This window comes from Cygnus olor, chromosome 5 (assembly GCF_009769625.2).
Source record: "Cygnus olor isolate bCygOlo1 chromosome 5, bCygOlo1.pri.v2, whole genome shotgun sequence".
Lineage (NCBI taxonomy): Eukaryota > Metazoa > Chordata > Aves > Anseriformes > Anatidae > Cygnus > Cygnus olor.
In genome coordinates, this window is record NC_049173.1 from 17,884,130 (window position 1) to 17,907,272 (window position 23,143).

Below are 23,143 nucleotides of genomic sequence, written 5' to 3' on the forward strand. Positions count from 1 at the left end.
TAATGTGACCCCAAACCACCCACCATCAATTTCTGTGTTGCTTTCCCCACCCTTTTTTGCACTCTAAAATGCTATTAGGAACAAACAAACAAACAAAACCAAAACATTTCTTAATGTCTGTAGTCATCTTGGTCCGTGTTACCTGAAAAAAGCCCGTGCACGTGATGACATTGCTATCTTTTATTGAATAGAAAAATATCAGTATTCTAGTTTTTAAAACACTTACAAACCATTTCTGGGCATGAAAATAAATGGACTACATGCTATCAGATCCTTTAACATCTTTTCATCTGTGGGAACCAAACGTGGTGACAGTAGATCTTTTGTAGGTTCAGATTTTGTACTTCCTTATTGCTTGCAGCATGCTGCATCAATCTTTCTAATAGCTGGTTGATAACTGATTATCTCAATGAGAAAACATTATCAAATTAATAGGTCATTCAAGAAACAGGAAAAACCATTTCAAAAGACTTGAATCTGATAAAATGTGAGTTTTGAAGAGTATCACAGCTGCTTGACCTCATGGAACGTTAGCCTGGTCCTTTACGTTAAGCTTATACACCAATTCCCAACCTCTGTAAAAGAAAGTAGCTGTTAAAGTAGAATATGATGATGAAATGCAATGCTTAAAATGAAGTCAAAAGATTCATACAGCTACATATATTAGCACTTTACTATTTACTTCCTTACATGTCTTGTAATGTAAATGTACTTCTACATTGTACCACTACTGTTATTCTAGTATTTAACTGCTGTATTAATCATAAATGTGGGCCCTCCACATGTCCTCAGAGAAAGCTGAAATGTAATAGGAGACAACTGGCCTAATGCTTCTGCCAACCAGTGCCAAAGGCCAAATCTTTCTCTGGTGTAAATCTAAGTAAATTAAATACTGTCAATTTAACCCACCTGGTAATCTGTTTGTGTAACTGCTTCTCCCTTAAACAGTCCACCCAACATTGCAGCATTTACCACAGCTGAAAAGGGGCTTGGCGTTTTGCATCAGTTTGTAACAAGCCTGTTGCTTTTGAGGGCATTCATCAGTAGAGGAAAATTTATATAGGTATGATATGACTGTAGTATATAAACATACGTTTTTCTTTTCAATAAATATTCTGATATGGGATCTATATTGCCCCTACCACAGTCCTATTTCTAAATTACATTTGCTTTGCTTGTGCACTTCCCGAGCAGTTTAATAACATGGGAAACAGTATTTATGAGAACTGCAGAGGTTTATTGGTCTTGTTACAAGTCCTTAACGACACCTGCTTAAAGAGAAAAGTATAAAACCTTCACAGGCAGTATGTCTTGAAATGTACATGTTGCAGGAAAAGACAATTTTTTTCTTAGCATTATTAGCACAGAAGAGCGAGGATTCAGAAACATTATTTTATACCATATCACACAATTATTATTTATTTAACCATCCATTTTCTAAATTCTGCTGTGTTCTTTACGTGGATATTGCTCATCATCATCTAAACCCAACCTTATAAGTGCATTTTTTCCTTTTGCCTACTTTTTATTTATTTTCGTTTTAATCCAATTCAGTCATTTCAATTCTTTCAGTGGAGAAAACCAAATGGGTCCTGACAGTTACCTGTTCTGTTCTTTTTGCTCTGCAGGTCATCCTGCTGCTGCACACCCAGGACTCCAGTGAGACACGTGAGCCTTGCACAGGAGAGAAGAGCTGTCCTCCTCACCCCCCAACATCGCTCCTTTTGAAGGGTTGCCTTTTCTCAGCTGTGTGTTTCCTTGTGCTCCTTGGTTTTCCTCTACTGTCCAGTCATGATATAAGTGAGACTCACACTTATTTCAAGAGTCAGATCTGCAGATAGTTCTGACTTTGTTTTTATCTGTGTGTGCCTTAGGGGTTAGGATGTAGGGACCTCTGATTTGGGTGTTTGTAATTGCTTTTACCTGGGCTTTATCTTTTTACATTTGTAATCATCTTTTGTTCAAACTATTACAATAATAGCTAGGATGAGGACATATATCTAATCTACGTAGTGCAATAACAGATTCTTAATACCATTTCATATGCTACTTGTTTTTTTGATTGATGTTGCACCTTGAGTAGATGTCATCATTCAACTGCCTTTGGAGATACAGACAATAGCTTTTATACTTGCCTCTATAAATTCAGAATCCATTTCATGCAGTTTAATATTCTCCCTTTAAAATAGAATATACTCAGATGGTTTGTGCTATTACATCTGCGATTAACACAGTATTTCTGGAGTGCCTCAGAGTTGTCTCTGTCTCTACATATGTGAAGTATTATTCTTTGTTCAGATTTTCCACTAACTGTTCTCCTTGAAATGTTCTGATCTTAATTCCTGGAATACTCAGATTCTGATTAGTTATTAGAGTATTTGTGCTGGCAGCTGGACTGTGTCAGATGCAGATTCCCTTCCCTCCATCACAATACCTGTTTAATTTAGAGGTTTACCATGTTTACCAGCTCCTGCTCACGCTTTTTTTTTTAGTAATGAGCTGGGAACACAACTGTTTGGACTGAATGTAAGCTCAGCCCTGCCTACAGAGCTTTGCAAATACATTATTTCAGTGGGAGTTGGGTACTTATTCTTTTTCAATCTGCCAGGGTCTTCTATGCAAAGGTATAAAAATACCTTTGTAAATCTGATCAGTGTTGTGTTGCCAGTAATTAAAGACCTGTGGTCTGAAAGGAGCAATAGAAACCATGGAAATGCAGTTCCCTTCAGAACTGACCAGGTTTCCAGAGATGAGGTGAAATAGCCCCATACTCCTGATGTCTCCCTTTTCATTGATTTATCTGGCAGTTTGTCCTGAAACAACATTTGAATCTCTTGTCTTTTTTCAACCACATTTAATGCAGGGGTAGAAATCTGAAATATATTAAATTTTTACAGATTTTTGTGAATATAAGTGACCAGGAGACAAGTGTGCCTGAGGGAAAGGCAGGGGCAAGCTGTTCCCTGGCCTGTCAGCAGCCTGCCCAGCTTAGGTCCTGCTGGCCAGGGGAGGGGGCAATGCAGGAGGCAGGGGTATTAAAAATGTGGAAAATAATTTGGGTACCACAGTGGGCTTGCAATGGATACAGGAAGGAGCTGAAACTGTCTGAGAATTGGGGTAGGATGTCATTGGGAATAGAAAGAGAGAGGCTGGATTGCTTTGCTGGTTGTTTAGGGAATACGTGGATGTTAAAGTCATTGCAGGGAATGAGTATACGGGACGTTAGATATAAATTTGTATAAAAACTACTAGTTCCACTGCTCATGGAAAAACTTGCTTGTTGGGATTATGGGCAGCGAAACCTCTGGCAGTGGCTGGGCAGACAGCCTGATGTGCAGCCTTTGCATGACAAGTGGGCTGGCTTCTCGTCGGAGGCATTTGGGGTGATAAGGCCACATCGCTCACTTTCTGCAGAGCTATGGTGTAAGGAGATGGACAAAGAAGACTAGTGTCGATAACACAGCTGCTCTTTTTAAGTGGCTTATGGAACTTCAATGAAAATATCTCTAATATGGAGGGTCAGGCACCCGAATCATCTAGGTATATTAGAAATTTTATTATCTGGGAGGAACCTGGTCTGTTTATGCCCTTCTCACCATGACAATAGGATTACAAGATTGCTGCATGCAGGAGGCACTTTTGCTTACACACATGGGGCAAATTCTTGACAAATGGATTTCATATATTTGATATGTAATCCTCCATGGGTCTGAGAGGGAGGAGCACAACTTCCCTTCAGCAAGTCTTACCTAAGGCCAGCTTCCCTGCAAGGAGATTTCCTTATGATTGGTATCCGATGGGAAGGCAAAGTATATGTTCCACATTTTTTTTTTTTTTTTACTTTTATTTTTTCTGTCAGCCAAGCATTTGGTAGTGAACCAGGAGCTGAGATGGTGTAGATGAGTGAACAACGTACTCCTCATGTGCTGCACATTCATTCTAAGTCCATAAGTTTTGTCTGGGGAATGATATAAGGGTGTTTCCATGATTTGTTGGTTGCATAGCGCTAATCCTGCAATGCTCACAGAGACCAATGTTTCAAAAAAGATAATCAACAGCTTGACACATTGAGGGAAAATGGCTCCTGAAAAATCTTTTTATCATAAAAAAGGCATTCTGTGTCTCAGTACTTTTAACCAACAAGACTAAATATCTAATATAATCTCACATAGAATTGGATTTGATATACAAATTTAAACTAAAATTGAGCTATTGAGCTCATATTTATAGAAAAATGGCCCATGCTCATGTATGACTTTGTTTTTATGGATTGCAACTTTTACAACAGAAATGCATGGGATGGAGGGGAATAACAACCCAAATCCTCCAAGGTATTGCCAAGGTACATTTTTATTTTTCAGAGTGAATTCTTCCAGGTAATCTTTCAAGTAGTTTAATCTGTTTCACTCACTCCTGGTACACAATTATTTCATAAGAATTAACTGTAAAAGAAAAGGGTGGAGTTTTGTGCTGGAGGCTTAGTAAATCAAGATTTGCATTTATTTCATTTTATTATTTTTATTTTTTTCCCTACTAATCAGTTGTGCAAATTCACTTAGAGATCTGAAAGTTAAATCTTTTCTGGCTCATGGCTCATGACCCAGGATAAAAATATTGCAGATGCAGGTTACTGTCATTCACACTTGATGAAACTAACACATGATGAGTGCAGAATTGACTGAGAAGCAGTATTCAAGCCACAGAATGTACAGAGTGATGGTTAAATATCAAAGTGCAAGAAGGTATCTATTGGGTTCTGCAAGACCTGTGTGGGGTCAGTATTTTTGTTAATTACTGGGGTGGTGGAGTAGATGTTGAAGGACTAGCATTCAAAATGAAATGGCTATGGGAAAGGGATCTGAAAAAAATAGGAGCAATTCAACAAAAATACATGTAAATGGTACATAGAAATAACCACCAGCATAGACTGGAGGCACTAAAGTTTAAGTAACAGTTTTGCAGAAAATAATTTGGCATTAATAGCACGTGACAAGCTGAACATGAATCAACAGTGCTTTAAAATAGCAAGCACCTGTCTAGAACCTAAATGCACAGGAGATTCTTATGTAAGATGAGGAAAATAATCATGCTGCTCTGCGTGCTATATTAGCACGTTTTCTGAGTCATTGTGTCTGATTTTGGGCACCATGCTACAAAAAAAAGTGGATCAACCAGACAGTCTGGAGCAAGTAGATTAATGATTAAGAACACATTTTTATCATTAATTTTAATGGACAACATATGGCTCTGAATTCATATTGATTAAAGAGGTGGCTTTTGTTTTGTTTTGGTTTTGTTTTCCAAAATCCTTTTTTGACAGTGAGTCCACTTTCAAGTGCAATGTTCAAGAGAGGGAAAACCCATGGTATATTTGGGTAGGGGAAGGCTTTGTTGAACTGAGGTAAAGATGAATGGAAAGAAAAAAATGAAGGGTAGAAGACCTGGCAGGTATTGGCTGAGGGAAGAAAGGTGAAGGCAAGAACAAACTCACATGGGCAGCCAAGACAGAGCTAAACCTGCCCTTGCAGAACTGCAGACAGTTCCAGGGAAAAATGTAAAATTTGTTAGTTTTCCAGGCAAGGAACTGAGTAACTACCAAACAACTATTAGAGATAATAATCAAGATACTTTCAGCTGAGATTCTAGGTCGGGTTGATGGTTGGACTTGTTGATCTTGACAGTCTTTTCCATCCTAGATGATTCTATGATTCCTTGTAATTAGACTATTATTTTCAGACCAAATAATGGTTGCTGGGTAAAAAGCTGGTGCACAACACAGCAAGGCATGAGCAGAGTTAACATTTGCACAGCTGGTAATAAAAGCAAAGCAAAAGGCTAGTCAACATTTCTCTGGATTATTAGTAAAGTGAAAATACTTCTTGTGAAAAATGCTAGATAAAGAGCCGAGTCTCCATTGAGAAAAGTCTCCATTGATTTCAGTGGAGCTGAATCAGTTTCTGAGCTGAGAATGCAACCAAACCCAATGTACAGAGCAAGCCGAGATCTTCTGTGCTGCCTGCCAGAGGGGTAATACCCTGCCTAGAAGTTTAGGGCTGACAGATACTGATTGACCTTTTCAGTCCTTGCCATCTCTAATAAGACTGCCAACAATAATGATATCTAGGGATCAGAATACCCATCTGCTTTGTATTAGGCTGGGAAAAACAGCTGCCTAGATGCTATTTACAAAGAAATGTGTTTAACCTAGAGCTAAGCATTTTCCCAAATGCAATAGCTACAGAGGAAGGGTTGTCACTTCCTTTTCGAGGGGAAGGTGGTCAGTTTTTCATGGAGAAGGGCACTTCCAGGACACACTGAGTGCTACATGCAGAAGTAGGATTGCCGAGCTGCATAATAGGCGAGATGGGCAGTGAGATGGGCAGGAGCTATCTGGACCTGCTTTGAACAGGGGTTTGGGCTGGATGGTATCCAGAGGCCCCTACCAGCCTAAATTATCCAGTGAATTTCTGAACTGGTGCTTCTGGAGAGCATTATCTCTGTTTACTCTGGCCCCATGCACAGGATGCAGACGATACAACACCCGGGGGCTAGCAGCCAGCGATCGCCTCTGCTGCAGCAATTTGGTCTGTAATGGTCCCAGAGTGTCTCCTGCCTGCCACATGGATCTGAGCACCGGGGACCCCGGCTTTTTTAATTCTAACAGGCGTAGCACAGTGCCCACTCTTCAGATCACCGTCTCATTTCCAGCATTTAGAACAGATGGGAAAATGCAGCTTGAAAGTTGATTTGAACTGTGACTATTCACTAGTGAGACTAAACCTCTTCGGTGAGCTGGAGAAATTAAACTTTGACACGAATGTCAAATTAACAAAATGGAGAGGATTTTAGCAGCTCCAAGCATGTACATTTTAAGGTTATTTAAGGTTATTTTCATGTTTCTTCATGTACATCCTTTCCTTCTAAAGGTAATAAAGTGCAAGGTTAAGTTGTCTCAGATAAGACCACAAACAGAAAGGACTGGCAGCATTCCATTGCTTTGAAAGGCAGACTAGCTTTGAAAGGTATTTCCCCAAGATAAAGTTTGAAATCTAGGGCACCTTGCCTCTCTCTAGTAGCTTCTGCATGGACACCTAATAGGAAATCCATTTGGAATCCAGAAACTGGCACACTTGCTTGGAAAGTAAGCCCATTAATTCTTCTTTTAATCAACCTTTCCCTTTATAAAATGCTAGGCAGACTGAGAAAAAGGGTATTTCATTTTAAACAAATCTCACTTGCCTCAAAATCTTAGTGAACGTATATTCTTCTGTGTTATCGTAAATAATTTCAAATCATGAAAACTGCAGGAAAATATTAGAGCAGAACTAAGAAAAACAAAATATAAATTAGTGTTTCTATTCCGTAATATTGTTCTTATATTTCTTTAAGCTTTCAAATGTCTGCAGTGACTGGGTTTTTCTCTGGTGTCACACGAAACAGTTCTATAAACATGGGTCATTTCAAAAAGCTTCTGTCTACCTGGACCTGAAGAGTCATTCCTTGTGTTTACGCTGTGCGTCTGTTGAATCTGATAAAGAATAGGGCTGTGGGCAATGGCTTTAATTTTCCTAGTGAAATATGACCTTTTAGGCAGTAAGCACAGAGTGTTGTGTAGGCATTGTTGCCAAGAGATGCTTAGAAAATAGGGAAGAGGGAAGGAATTGTATTCTTATTTCCTGGATTAAGCAAAACACTACCATGAAAGCTCTCAAATAGACAGATTGCTCTGGTGTATTCAGCAGTATTTTCTGCCCAGTGGAAAGACAACACTTGGTGATTCTCCACAGCTTGTACACAAAATTTTACAAAATAATTTTACTACTTCTTGAAGGAGTCCAAGGAATTACAGCACTAGCCAATTTTTAGTAAACTAAGTCAAAATAAGAAAAGATGTAAGCTGAGCTGCTGTTCCACAAGTGGAGGCATTGGCAGGTCACAGCAAACAGCTCCCCTTCCGCAGCCATAGGAGAGAAGTCATCCAAACAACTTAACACCCTCCACCTCTAGAGGAAATTTATTCAAATGCAATGTTAATCAGAAAGCTTCTCCCCCAACCTGACCTCTTTCTCTTGATTAATGCAGCCTAAGAAATGGAGCCAGTTTGTTCTTCATGCTCAGCCCAACCTCCTATTTCCTATTCAATTTCTAAATGTGTCAAATGTAATTAAAACTGGCAGAGGCCAAGATTAAATCAAGCAAACTGTAAACATTGCTTGTGCTGTTGGGTAGATGCAAAGCATTCACCATAAAAGGCTTTTAAATAAATGCATTCAGCTATTACTGTGCAGCAGCACCAAAACCTTGCTCCGAGTGTCTGAACTTTTCAGGGACACTGTCAGGGCAGCTTAGATTCAAGACCTAAAACATGGCTGGGGTTCTGAAATTGCCTAAGGGAACTGGGTACCTAACTTCTGCTGAATGTCAAAGCGTGGCAGGAGGTGAATTGACTTTCAGCAGGAACTAGATGCCTTTGAAAAGCCTATTCATATCCTTGTAAACACAGGACTGTGCCCTTTGCAGGGATAAATAAGTGTAACTCTTTCAATGCCTACCTACCCACACAGCAAAGCAATCAATGAAAAAATTTTACAAAACCTAAGACTGTCCAAAAAAACCTGAGAGCTACCTTTACTTAAGCTATTTGATCGTATTTTCCTTAGCATTAAATATTTCCTTTTATTGTGCAATAATGATAATTTACAATACTAATATTATTACAGTGTGGCATAACTATAAACCCAACTTTCAAAAAAAGTTAATTTATTAAGGAGTATCAGTTTCAATCTTCTAGCCTGCAACTTGCTATTTAATCCAGTGGCTTTAGAGGTACTCCTGACCTTTTAATTGCAGATTCAGAGCCTCGGTACATCCAAGATTTTCAGAGAAACATTTTTGCATTAAAAAAATAAAGCCCACATCTCTAGCCATAACACAAATTCATATCAGGCAATGAGGAAACTCGGTAATTTTGAAAGGTTTATGTCTTGCCAACTGATATTTTAGTTCTAAGCAATACAGAATTAATATTTAAATTAGACAGCTTTGAAAATAGATCCTTGGCTGCTTGACATTATTTCCTTTAATTCCTCATCACTGCTTTCATTTGCAAGAAATGTAATGTTTCCTGTATATTTGTTGTATTTTATTTTTTACACAGGATGGGCATTTGGCACTTTTGTAACAAATTTTGCTTTCTTGGCACATGTATGCTTACAACTCCACATATTCGATGTCTTTAAAATCCTGACGCTACATTATGAACTGAGCTTTTGAGGATTTCTGTCCAATATCTTTAGAAAAACAACTATAGTAGTACCATTGGACCAGAGTCAAAATTTTCCCTTTCCAACCTTGAGGTCTTCTTTTTAAATCCCTAATATTCTCCTAGAATTCCTCTGGCCATCCAAGGAAAGCATTCTGCATGGCTTCTTACAGACAAAGTCAGAGGTGTTTCGGGGACAGCATGACTTCATGATAGAAGATGGCATGGTCACAGAATGTACCAGCCCTTCATCTCTGGAACGGCAATTCACATCTGAACAGAGGTGATTAGACAAAATTAGCGCACTTATTCCCTCTTTATCTTCAGTGGACATGAAACCAGACCACAAAACAACTATAGGTTGTCTTGCAACTGGCAGGCTCTGGTCATGAGAAAGCCAGAGCTTGAGAGAGCAGAAGGTTGGGGCTGATGAAGAAAGGCAGAGCTTGTGCACACCAAAAATCTCACTCAGCCTTGACCAGGCCACTTGGTTGAGACTGCATTTTATTGCCTTGCTTTCGTAACCATAGATGTTTTCAGACCTATTGAATCTGATAAAGATTCCTCTGTGGTGATGGGCAACCAGGGGTCGGTATCACCAAGAATGGAAAGGAGCAGTATAATTGGTTTTGGGAGCAATGGAAACCACCTCCTAATGATCCACTCCTGGGATGTGTCATATTCTGAAAGCTAAATATCTCTGCAGAATTGATGGTGCAGATTTTAATGTTTTACCTATTTCCATCAGTATATATGTATTCCTCTCACCTTCAATTCTTTTCACCTATTTGCTATGAATGTTGCCTCAAATATTATTTTAGTTGTCTCACTGTGTACTGCTTAGACTTCCAGAACCAAATTTGAAAGCTAATTAGGTATGGAAGGATGTAGGCTAAAATCCTATATGTAAGCCAGATCTTTCATTAATGATGACACAGAACGATAGAATAAATGGACTCAGGAAGCTCACGTGTTTTGGTTCTTTGTCTAAGAGGCTAATGGGGTATTGCCTGGATCGTCAGGGAAAGGGATTAACTTCTATCTACAGTGCTCAGCAAAATCTGACATTTGCAACTAAGAACTTATAACTAGCACAAATGGAGAAGTAAACTGCACTTTTCAAGACCGTGGCTGTTCTGACCAGGATGAGATCTCTGCTTAAGCAATGGGCCAAGTCCTAAATTATATCTGATAGTTGGCAGCATGAGAAATACTTCTGTAACAATGAAATCTTAGGGTGCAGGCAGTGAACAGAGGCATTGCTGAATGAAGACTTCAGAGCAGAACTTTTTTCTTTTTATATGCAAGTCTTTTTATTCAGTAAGGTTGAGACAGAAAATTTTGGGATAAAAAAAAATTGTAACAACATAATAGATCTTGGGTACTATAATATGTCTAAAACATCTCAGTAGCATTTTTTGAAAATATGTAACACCTCCCCTCCCTCCAGTGACAAATCAGACTGCTCTTCTCACCAAAGTTAAGGTTTGTGAGCTGATTTCAATTTCACATGAATGCTAATGTGGGGGGTACCATTAGGGATATTTTGCTGCTGCACAGGTGAGTTGACACCAGACTTTTGACTACTGACTGCAGCTTGAAGCTCTCCTTGCAACTAAGGACAGCAGGATTTCACCTTTAATCAGGATATTTTAACTGTAACATGTCAGGAAGAGCTTGCAATTCCTTTCACTCATTAAGTGCAGTTTTTTAATCTAATCTCTGGTTTTGCTGTATCACAGGAAAGGATTCCAAGTGGTATGTTTTTCTTTTCAAATTCAAATATTGCTTAAAACAAGTGTTAAAATGTTATCCTGTAGTATTAGGAACCTAAATAAAAGAGTTTCTGGGCAGAATGAAGAATATGATATTATTTTGTAATACAAGTTAAACTGAAGAAGCTATCTGCATTGTTCCACATGAGAGAAATTAAGAACTACATAGGGGTGTTGCCTAAAAACTGTAGTATTCTGAAAGGTTTTCTTGCTAACAGAAGTGAGAAAACATTCAGTCCTGATGCATGTACTATTCTCTTTAGGGAGAATTGGCTCAGGTCCTTTGTGACCCATTCTGCTTGTTTACACTCTCATATAGTGTTCAGCTTTAATGCACTGCATGGTAAAAGAAGAAACTGGAATTCAGCCCAGACTTCCTTAAATTCTTGCTAGAGTTTATGTTAATTTCATCCCTTTTTTCTCCAGTTATCTAATAGAAAGCGTGATTTCACTGTCATTAAAGATCACCTAGTCTCCTGTTTTCATTTTCTTCGTGCTGTTATTATGCTTCTCATTGAAGTCTCCTTTCTAGTCATAATGAACACTCAGAGCATTTCATTGAGAAAAACGAGTTAAACATTTTTTATTTCCCTAATCAAGACCCTGTAATTATCATTAATGAATGCCAGAAAACAGGTGAAGAATTACATGAGAGGTAAAAAGGACATTGCCAAAGTGATTTTGTGATCACAGTCACTTATTATAATGTGGTGAATGTTGGCACAGCAATCTAATTGCCTGCTAAAAAGCCTGCTCTGTAAACCCAGTTACTAGTTGCATTACATAATGTTGATGTTGAACTGCTTCAGTCAAAGTTGAGCATAATATGGACAGAAACTTGTAAAAGTCCATGGTCTTTATTGTGGAATAATTCATACAACTTGTCAGTATGGTGATTTTTTCAATTTTTGAAACAGAAAACCACAGTGATTCAATTCTAGAAGGAAAAGTAGCCTAGAAAAAAAATCATGTTTTGCAAATAGAAGAAAACAAAAGTAAGGTAATTTTTTATTCTATCTCTTTTGACAGTATCCTTTTAAAGCAAAAACTAAATCAAATTCTAAAGGTCAAATTCTCCTCTCATTCACATCACAATAGCTCCAGAGTTCTTCTACTGACTGTCAGAGAATCGCTCCAGATCTATACATTTTTAGTGCAGCAGAACCTGGCTTTTCAAGCCTAGATGTTTCACAAGAGGAATACATGTTAAGGAGTGATATTTAAAAGAAAATAGTTTGTTTTTCTATTCCATTAAATTAAATCTGTAGAAGGACAGAAAAAGGCTTATAATGATTCCTCTTTTGGTCTCAGATAAACTACCTTCAGAAAACACTTATGAAAAGTGTAAGACAGAAAGCTCAAAACAATCATTGAATTAAGTATGTGTCCAGAAGACACTCTTGATTTCTTCCAGTACCACAGATTTTTTATCCTGAAATCTGTATTTCACATAAACGGAGAAGCACAGGACATGGAAAATTGATCTGAAGGCTAAACAGAATTTCTCCTGTAGTAGTCTGTTTGAGGCATGGAAAGAAGGGAAAGAAAGGGAAGAAGGAAGGCCGAGACTGGTGCAATTCAAAGAGCCAAGATATTAAGTGGCAGCCCAAAAAATGTGTGTGAGAGGTCTGCCAACAGAAGGTAAGCTCTTCACGTGCAGCCCACCCTCTGGCGACACTCTCCCTCGCTACTTCCATTCGATGCATGTTGTTTCTGTATGTGCTGAAATGCTTCACGCTGTGTCACTGGTATTTCTGTTACTGTTTTACCTGTCCACACTTGTCTCTGCCAGTCTGTTATTCATAATTGCTAGGGCTCCAACCCCACCAGAGAATCCATTTTGCTTTGAATTAGTGCTCATTTGCCTCGGGTAGCCATTGGCAGTTTCCGACAGCTGTTTCTGCATGATGGCCAGTGACACTTTATTGGAGGCCAGGAAGTCTTTCATGGAGATCATCTCTCCTGACAGCCGGCGCCCATCTGTGTCGCTCTCGTTGACAATGTCAGTCTCGATGGAGATGTTTCTCCGGCTGCGCATGTTCCCCGGCATTACCACGTTCCTCCGTGACCGAAATAATTTTCTTTGGCATCTCTGGCAGCACCTGCAGTCCAGCTTCTTCAGTATCCAGTTTATGGATTGTTTGATGACAATAGAGATCACGTTAAATAAGGAATAGATGCAGCAAACCCCCATGAGTATGAAGACAAAATTGCCAAAGCGGTAAAGGCCCTGGCTCTCATACTGGGTGTTTTGGCTGCTGACCAGATCACCAAAACCGATGGTGCTGAAGGCCACGAAGCAGAAGTAAAGCGAGTCAAAGTAACTCCACCCTTCAATTGGTGTGTACATTGCAGAGGCACAGCAGGAGATGATGAGTGATGCTACACATAAAATCAGCATGACGTAGTATACCGAGGGCTTCCAGCCCGCCAGGCTGTCTGCCTCTGAGGTCCCCGAGCCCCGCCGGCCGTCGTGAGGGAGGACGCCCTTCCTCCTCAGCTGTCTCTCGTGGCAGGACTTCATGACATAGGCTATGACGGTGATCAGGCGCTCCAGGAACAGGTTAAAGAACAAGATGGTCCCTGCACATCCTATAAGGCCATAAAATATCAGAAAAATTTTGCCTCCGACAGTGGCTGGGGTGGTCATGCCAAACCCTGGAAGACAAAACAGAAGGGTTTTTAAAAAATAAACCTTTAGTTATCACATCAGAAGTTTTGTCACAGGCTAGTCAGAGGAACTGGCAGCAAATCCCTGTGGCACAGTCAGCTCGGTAGGAGACAGAGGTCTTTCTCCTAGACCGTTACCTGCTTGAGGCTCACCTTTTCCCTGCAGCAAGGGGAAGGAAGTTCATGCAGAATGAAACAAAAAGCAAGAGAAAACACAAAGGAAACAAAACAGAGGTTAGTGAAGGTCTGGATTTTCATCTGGTTGGTAGGCTCACTCTGTTCCCCATTGTAGCTTGGTTCATTTCTAGGCTCAGGGTTATCACACTCGCTCCTTCTCTCTGATGCTGTTCTGCACAGGGGATCCGATCTGATGAAGTTTTCTTGTTTGTCTGCATCCTGCTCCACAGCTCAAATCTGTATTTGGGACTTATGAAATATCTCCTCTGGTTTCATTCCCTGTCGAGGGATTTCTCAGGTCAGAGGAGCTTCAGGTTTCCCTTATCTCCCTTCCTTCCTACAGCTTGCAAATAGCAACTTTGTTTTGGTTAAAACTATTGATAAGACCTACTTGTTTTAACAGGAGATTACTAAAGAATAAAAAGCGAATAAGCATGTCCAGAACAACACTGAGCAAATTAGAGTAATATGCATGATAAGTAAGTTTGCTGCTGTTTTATTGGAGTCTGGAGAAGATTAATAAGGGATGAAATAACTCATCAATTAAGCCAATCAGGTAGGGAACAGCAAAATCATGTTGGACAAGAGACAGAGTTATTTGTTTCCCTCTCTTTGCAATTGTGAGATGCTAATTATAAAATAATTAGGCTCTGGAAAATAAAGGAAATTGTATTTGAAGCGTGACACATTTGTGCTTGGAAGATAGACAACTGCAGTGTGAAGAGGCCGTGTTTCCCAAAGCTCCAAAGTGCACTCCTCCTCCCACCACTGGAGACCTGCTACCAGCACAGATCCCTCTCAGACACTGCTTCTGCTCCTGCATGTTTAAGTGACAGCCCCTGTCCTCACCCCTCTGCATGACTCCTGTCCTGCTGAGCAGTGTCCCTCTGAGACGCACTCCCCAAACCCCAGCTTCCAGGGGACCCGGAGGAGGCTCCAGCCTCCTTGTCAAATTTCTCTGCTGGAGGGAGCTGGGCTGCTGCTCTGTGTTGTGGGAAACAGGGCAATAGAGAAATCACCCGGACACAATGTTCTTCATGACAGCTTTTTGCTGTTGTTCCTCCTGGCACACAGATCTTTCCATCCACCTGCTTTCCCCTCCTTCTCCTTGAACCGATCCGTCTCTAATCCTAGTTCTGATGCTGACTTATTTTCTGCGCAGCCTGTTATATGCAAGTCATGACCTCCACCCTGTGGACAGACACGCAAAGACCGACAGACAAGGCAAACCTCTGCAGCCGGTGGGATCTGCCCAAAGCGGCGGCGGGGAGGTAGGGGAGCGCTGCCACATCCAGGCTGGGCAGAGATGGAAAGCTGGGCAGCCTCTGGCCCAAGGTGACCAGCAGCAGGGACCAGCACGTGTGCCAGATGTTGTACAGTAAAAGCCCTGGCAAGAGAGATGCATTTATGGCAAACGGTGCTCACGCCTGCAGCGTGGCATTATGCCTTCGGCTGCTTCGTCCCCACCCGTGGGCACCTCTCAGCAGGGGCTCGGGTTCAGTTGTCTCTGAGCTCAGATCTGCCTGGGCAAAGACCCACCAGCAAAGGCTTCGCAAAGGCACCCAAACAGGCACGGGAAGAAAGGGACAGTGCGCTATAAATACGCCAAAATGCAGAACATTGATCCAGAGAGACAGTGAGCCTGAGCGTGGCTCTGTCCGGTGCCAGTTCCTCCTCTTCAGCTGCTTTAACCTTCTAGAGAAAATGTATTTTTTAAGTTCACTTCTCTGTTTACAAATCTCAATATGAAGCAATCAATGCTAACATTTCCAAAGAAGCACTAAAACGGAAAACCTAAAAGCAGTATTACAATAAAGATACTAATTTTAGAAGCACTTCCCTTTTAAGACCATTTGTCAAAAGCTTTTAGTCACGGAAATAATGTTAATTCTTGAAATGTCTTGTATTTACAAGACATGGACGACACTAAGTCTGTTCAACTTTGACTATCACAGCTAAGATTAATCTGGTATATTGTATTATAGACTAGGACTTGCCTGGCAATAAGTAATTTTTTCTCCAAACAGACTCTTGGGGTGTTTGAAATTATTCTTAAATCCAAGTAAATTTGGTGAATTGTTTCAACAAAGAAATGCAAGAGTGCAAAATGGTAAAAGGCTGAACTAGTTGAAATGAAAGGGACTGTTTTCTTTTGGTATTTTGGTGGTAAAACTTTTCATTTCAAAAGATCAGTCACCTTTTGGTTAAAATTTCTCAGTTTGAAGTAAAACAAATGGAAAAAAATAATTGCAATACATTTCAGAGTTTTAAAAGCTTAATAATCTTAAAACGTAATGCAGCATTTCACTGTGTCAAATTAAACCTACCAAAACTGTCATTATTTGTTTCATTATCTTTTCCAATACAACTTCAGGTCAAATTTTTTCCCAATTTTTCCACTGGCCATCAAGCCAGAAATCTCACTGATCTCTACTAAATAAATGAATGTTTTCAAAAATCCTTTTAATATAACAGCTCTGCGAACACTACCTGGAAATAAATTGCTTTCCTTGCTTTTCTTCTCTCTTTTTTGTTTCCAAATTTGTATAAGGAAAAATAAAGCTCATTCATGGACAAAAAGGCGTGATAATGGGATTCGTTCTTGTTGTAGTAAAACTACTGACAATACTGTGCTGTGCCAAGCATGAAGACCTATGGCTTAAATGAGTTCCTTCATTAGGTCAGCGAAAGCTCTCACATCAGACCCTGCCCTCTAACCAAAAGACACCAAAATAAGCCTGTTGGCTGCGTGCTGGGGTCATGCACGTTACTCAGCATCGGAGGGGCTGCAAGTTCGTCTGAGAGGAGTGATGCCTGCCCTGAGGCAGGTGTCTCCATCCACCACCTCTGCTCATTGAGATGCGAACAAAAACATATGTATCCTCTCTCTTCTGCCTCAGATACCCTACAGTGCAATGGTCCAAAGGTGTTGATTCCCCGCTTTGCTTGCAAAATGCCTTTTCGGTAATTTGGTTATAGACCAGGAGAATGAGGTCTGGGGCAACACTACAGCACTTAAAACTGAAATACTGCAATTTTGTTCTTTTTCCAAAATGTAATGTGAAAAAAAAAATGCCTGGCAGGTGCCTCCCTAGAAGCAAGGCTCTCTGTGACACTCCCTGTGCGTGCTGCCTGCGTGCCAAACTGAGCCAGAGGGACACGGGCCGCGAGGTGTCTGAAGTACGACTGGCACACTTGATTGAGGCAGCACTTCTAAGCCAAAATAATTAATTGTGCAGCTGAAATACATCAATTTGGAACTGAAGTCTCGGCACAAGGGTAGGACACCTATTGATCTGCCTGCTGTCTTTCCCAGGTCCCTGTGCCGTCCCAGGAAACCCACAGGTCTGCTGTTTGCCGTTGTGCGGCATTTATTTGCCATTGCGAGGCCGTGGCTGTCAGCTGAGGGGTGCCAGCTGCACCGGGGCTGGGGACTTCAGCGGGAGCCTGGGCGAGCAGCACCAAGCTGCAGGGCCACAGAATTGGGTCAGACCCCTGCCTCTAACAGCGCTGGATGCGTGATGCTCAGAGAAAGGATATAAGAAAGCGTGAATAAAGAAGAAAGTATGAATAGCGTCATCTTTCCCTGGCATATCCTCCCAAGAATCAGCAATTTAGAGGCTTTCAGGACATCACATTTAATAATTTCTCCATCAATCTTGTCAAATTCTTTTTCAAATCATTTACGCTTTGGGTCTCCTGAGGCAGTAAGTTCCACAATTTAATTATGGTTTGTGGAAGAGAAATCTTTGTCTAACCTCCTACCTGACAATCCATTTCAGGCTTCCTACCTTTTGCAGTGTTAGCTGTAATCATTCTCTGCTCATTTTCTCCCTTCACCACCCGAGTTTATAGACTTCTGTTGTTTCTTTCTTTCCCACTTCTCCAGTCTGAGGACTTCTATAGTATTTAGTCCTTAGTTTCTGTCTGCTAAGACATCTTACTGGTCCCATTGCCTTGCTTGTTTCTTTCTACCTTAGTACAGTCCTTCAGAGATAAAGGAGCAGGACAAGGACTATACACAGTACTTGCAACGTAAAAGTTCTATGAATTCATGCAGGGCATACTGATGTGTCCTGCTTTGCTCTCTGTTTCATAGTAATTCCTGGTTGTCTGTTTAATTGCTGTTGACCACCAAACTGATATTTTTAGAGGCCTACCAACAGAGGATGAGACTTCTTGCTCAACAAGTGACGGGCGTTTGGCTGCTATTAGGCATTTTTTTCCATGTGCATTATTGTGTGTTTGTCACCACTGAATTTCATCTGTCATTTTATTACTTAGTTATTCGGTAATATGATATCCACCTGCAGTTCTTTACAGTGACGTTTATAGCTGCGTATCCTGAATACTTCTCTATCTTACGTAAATGTTATCTATTTATCTCGTCTTACATTGTTTCTGATTGTTGAAATGTAAAGGTAGCAGCATAGAGCCTCGAAGACCCTGCTGTTAATGTGCTTCCCTTTCAAAAACTGAATATTGATACCTAGACTTTTCTTCTTCTTTTTTTTTTTAATGGTTATTTATCAATGATAGGAATCGACTTTTTATCCCAGTAGAAATTTATTTCTTTAGAGACTTTGCTGAGGGCATTTGTGAGACTGCTTTTTGAATGCCCAGGTAATCTGCAATTTTTGTGAGACCTGACTTCCCTCTTGAAAAGCTCCATCATCTCTATGAACATCCCTGCTAACTATGTTCTTCTTTACAGTATCCTAATGTACCCCTATGGAAGACAGACTTACTGGCTTATGGCTCTGAGGAACATCTTTGTAGCCTTTTCTAAAAACCGTTGTCGTGTTTGCTATTTTTTATTTTCCTTGCACCAAAAATGATTTTAAGTTATAAATCACACTTAGTTAAGCAGCAATTTCACGTCTGAGTTCTTTTATAAGTCCTGCAAGAAATACTTCACTCCTAACAGTTTGTAAGAGATTATTCCGATATGAGACATAGAGGAGAAACCAGTGGCAAATATATAGATGGGAAATGCCCTAGAGAGCAATTAGAACAGCAGTCTGAACCATACAGCTGAATGGGGAAAGAGCAATAAGCTAAACTGCAGACTGAGAAGCAAATACAGAATGAAATTATGAAATCAGATAAAAGAGGAAATAAAAGCAGTGGCTGACACTTGGAGATTATTTGAAAACACAAGATTACTTGTGATGAAGAAACAAAAACAGGAAACAACCACAGGAAAAAAACTGCTAATGATAAACAGTTTTTATAGTATGAGGGATGCTGATGAAATTTCATGAACTTTATTTTACAAGTTGAGTGACATTTCTTGAAAAAGAGTTATTTCATGTGGAAATCAAGATTATAGTCAATCAAGAGAAAATCACATCATTTTGAGTTGGAAGAAACAAATGTTTTTATAGTACTGAAGAGTGTTTCAATTGATTTGTTGGATGTATCTGTGGATATGGCACTGTTATTAGCATTGATAGATATGCATGACAAATCCTAAGTATGGCAGCATGGCAATGAAGAAGTACCAATTTCAAATTTCTATTCTGAAATCAGCACAGTACTGATTTGCCTGTCCCATGATCCATTGATTACTATAACCTGATATTATATTTCATGTTATTCAGCTAGACTGAGCAACTACATTCCTTGTAGTTTCAATTTTCCTTCAATTATTATTATTTTTTTTAATAGTGCTTAAAAAAAATTCAGTTTTGTTTGCTGAATATACATGCTAATTCTGAATTACTCTGTAGCAGAGCTACGTTTGCAGAAGTTGGAAGGAATTCAAACTCCAAGCAGAGTCAATAAAAATTTTCTAAAGCACCACACACCTCCTACGCAAAACAATTTTGCAGATTTCATCTTGGCAGCAAAAATTCTGTCTTAAAGATTGTTATTTCAAAGTGCTCTAAAATCCACCTGTAAGTTCAGAGTATATTGTGTGCCTTTTCCAAAAGGATATAGGGATACTTAAGAAAAAGAATGATAGAAGAATCGTAAACCTATTGACAGTGTAATATAATCATATTCCATGGTTTCCTGAAGAGAGTAATAAGGATAACCAAAGAAAAGCAGGCAGCTGTAATTCTTATCAATAGTCAATTTGACTTGTGTCCAACAGGAAGCTCTCCTAAAGATGAATAATCTGACAGAAGGTGAATATTGACCAATATTAAGCAAATGTTGTTCTCAATCTAACAGTAACAGGTTTATATCAAAATACAAGAGGAAACAGGCATTATCTTTCTATAATTAATCAACCCTACAAAATATCCAGTTTCTCTACTTTCTTTCTTCAATATCCTGGTTTATCAGCCTTTGAAAATCTGGAAAAGCTAAATTATAACAAGCACCAACCTCCAGAAGCTGGGCGCAAGGACAAGGCTATGCAGTGGTCCCACCCAGCCGTTCTCACCCTGCCCCATCCCATCCCGTTCCCCTGACAGGGCACAGCCCAGGGGACTTGTGCCACCCTTGCCCTGGTGTCCTCAGGAGGCCACAGCAAACGGCCTTGGTGAATCCAGATGTCTACTCCAGTGTCGGTTCATCTCATCTTTTCTGTTGCAAACTACTCCAGAGCTACCAGCTGCTGCAAGCGTTTTCTCCCTAGGTCATTACCACACTTGATTCCTCTGCCTGGTGGTGCACAGTTTGACACATGTTAATTCTGGATTTTCTGACATTCACGGGTTATACCAGTTAAACTTTCAGTTTTCATTTCCTGGTACTCGTGGTGCTATGAAAGACTATGAGAAACTGTTCATCAGTCCTAACCCTTCATGAATGAAGCCTGGTGCACCAAATATAATTTGTGTGTAGGAAGGCTAGGACAGACATATAGATTTTACACTTCATTTTGGATCATGACATTGGGTCTTTCTATTGTCTTGCAAAATACCTCTTTTTTTTCTGAGAGGTTTCATTTCCTTTTTGAATGTGTGCTCTCAGAAGTACAGCTTGCTGCTACTGCCTTCCCCACAAAAAGGAAGCGGGCAGAAAGAGGGGGTAACACTATAGCAACAATAATGAGTCATTGCGATGCTAGAAATAAAAATATCATCATGAAATGGCTTTCCAGTTTAACCTACAATCAGAGCTCTTTGTGTTGTGGCTATATTCCTATTGCATTTCCTGTTTATTTGATTAACTCTCTTCCTTGTTTTACTTTATCAGCTCTACTTTGATCATGACTCACTGGGGAAATGCTGAATTTCACCGGTGGAACAATCACAAGGAAATGATTGAAGATCAGGAAAGGTGTAAACCAAACTAAATATGACCAAGATATTCAACTACAATGAGGAGATTAAGAAAACTGTAATTAGATAAGAGAAATATAGGAAGTCCTGGATAACTGCAAAGATGCTGACCCCCTTTCTTCCAGTACACATTCTGTGCTGAGCTATTTCTGTAAGGATATGGTGTGCCTCTAAAAGAGAGGCAGGAAAAACAACTCTAAGAGAAGCTGTACTTGAAAGACTTTATTGAGAAAATGTCCTGTACTGTTCCTATAGTGTCAAAAATATGGCAAAATTCACTTCTGCCATAATAGTTTATTCTTATGCTCTCTGAGCAGGATAAGTAGTCCTAGCAAAACTCTAGTTCTGCTGGAGTAATCCTGTCACCAGCAGGAACTCTTCTAGGAACAGCTAAAGCACTCTCAAACCATCTCACATCACTCCCCTTATGACAGCAAGCTTAGAACAGAGTCCTGTATTGTAAAGGAAGGAGGACAAAAAGTCCTTCCCAAAAAGAGAAGAAAAAGATACATTTCTGTGGTGACACACCTACAGTCACTCGTGTTGTCAGAAACACTCGTTTCAACTTCTTGACCTTCTCTCTAAATACACGGGGAAAAATGAGCTAGCTGAGTCCTGAAACCTTCTGCTACTGCAGTAATTATTTAATGAAATAATATTTTCTCAGGGACAGCCTGGTGTGCCATGGCATGTATTTCACTGGCAATGGTATTCTCTTGCGCAGATAGCTACATGGTGGAGAAGGGCTCAGCCTGCTGGGAACGCAGGGCATGTATGGCTATAGCAGCACTGCTCTGTGCTATCTGTTCTTCTGTTTCATGATGTGCCTGGTGCCTGTGAGTGCTGCACCTCCTGCCTGGGCATCCTGAGCGCTCTGGGGAGCTGTAAAAGCTGGAAATGCCTGCAGGGCTGTTAGGGCTGAGTCATACCCGCAGATATACCACTATGCTGAGTGACCGGCTGCTCGGTGACCTGGTACCCTGCCCTGAGTGGCGTGGCTGCTGCTTCATTCTGTGCCAGGCTACATCTGCAGTGTCATGCATCCAGCTCAGGCAGACTTAGAGAGATTGCGACCTTCTGCAGAGCTCCTAGCAGGAGTAAGTCCATTCCTAAAGGGCAATACTGAAGCTGAAATTAATGATATAAGATGTTTTGATGAAGTTATAAATATAGTTACCCAAGTACAAGCTACACTTTCTCATGTATCTTGAGATTTCTTCCCTCTTGAGCTTATCTGGAGAGTCATCAAACCTGGCAGAGAGCACTACTGCCACTGTTTCAAAGACTACTGAATTACTTCCAAAGAAGTGAGGCCAAACCACATGGTAGAAAAGTTTTTCCTTCAGCTCATGGTAGCAATTCAACCAGTAAAACCAGTAAATGAGTCTGACTCATTCCAGTAACTGAACTGTCCTATCTTATTCAAACATCATTCTTAGCTGTCCACAATCATGGAAAAATACTATGGGAAAGAACTAGAATATTGAAGCTTGGTTTTAATGGTCCTTCTTGTGGTTTTACTAGGTTGGTTCATACATGTTCCTGAGACACTCATGGCATGCAGGAGCTTCTGGTGTGGCTCCCACACTTGGAGCTCAGGAGACTGCTGACCTTGAGGTTTTGGGTAACCAGAGTCCTTGGATCTGTGAAGCCAACAATGCCAGGTTATCCTGAGACCCACCTGCATGCCCTGCCTGACTCCAACAAAAGAAGGTGGGATCTCAAGATGTCCCCACCACCTTCCAAACTCAAACTAGGCCCAGACCTCTCTGTCTTTAACCCCCTCTTCTCTCTGAAGTCAATAGGAACCTGCTGCTCCTCTGCTGTATGAGATTTTGGTAGGATTAAAAGACAACTTTTAATGTCTTTACTCTCTACTTGTCTTTGAGAGGTAGAGAAAGTGGTTTCTCTTCAGAGTGACTGCCTTTCCCCAAGATGTGCACTCCATGCACACGTGTGTGCACACATGCAAACTTAGGTACACATATGCACGCGTATGTGTATTGGAATTAGACTGTATT

General features: G+C 40.4%; 1 protein-coding gene across 1 annotated transcript in view; it reads right to left on the minus strand.

Annotated features, from left to right (window-relative positions):
- Positions 1 to 7,409: 7,409 nt before the first annotated feature.
- Positions 7,410 to 23,143, minus strand: part of KCNK13 (potassium two pore domain channel subfamily K member 13) — a 68,230-nt gene continuing 52,496 nt past the window's right edge. The window contains exon 2 of the mRNA XM_040559223.1: positions 7,410 to 13,695. Coding sequence (XP_040415157.1) covers positions 12,803 to 13,695 — 893 coding nt within the window. The 3' untranslated portion in view covers positions 7,410 to 12,802. The remainder of the gene's footprint in view (positions 13,696 to 23,143) is intronic.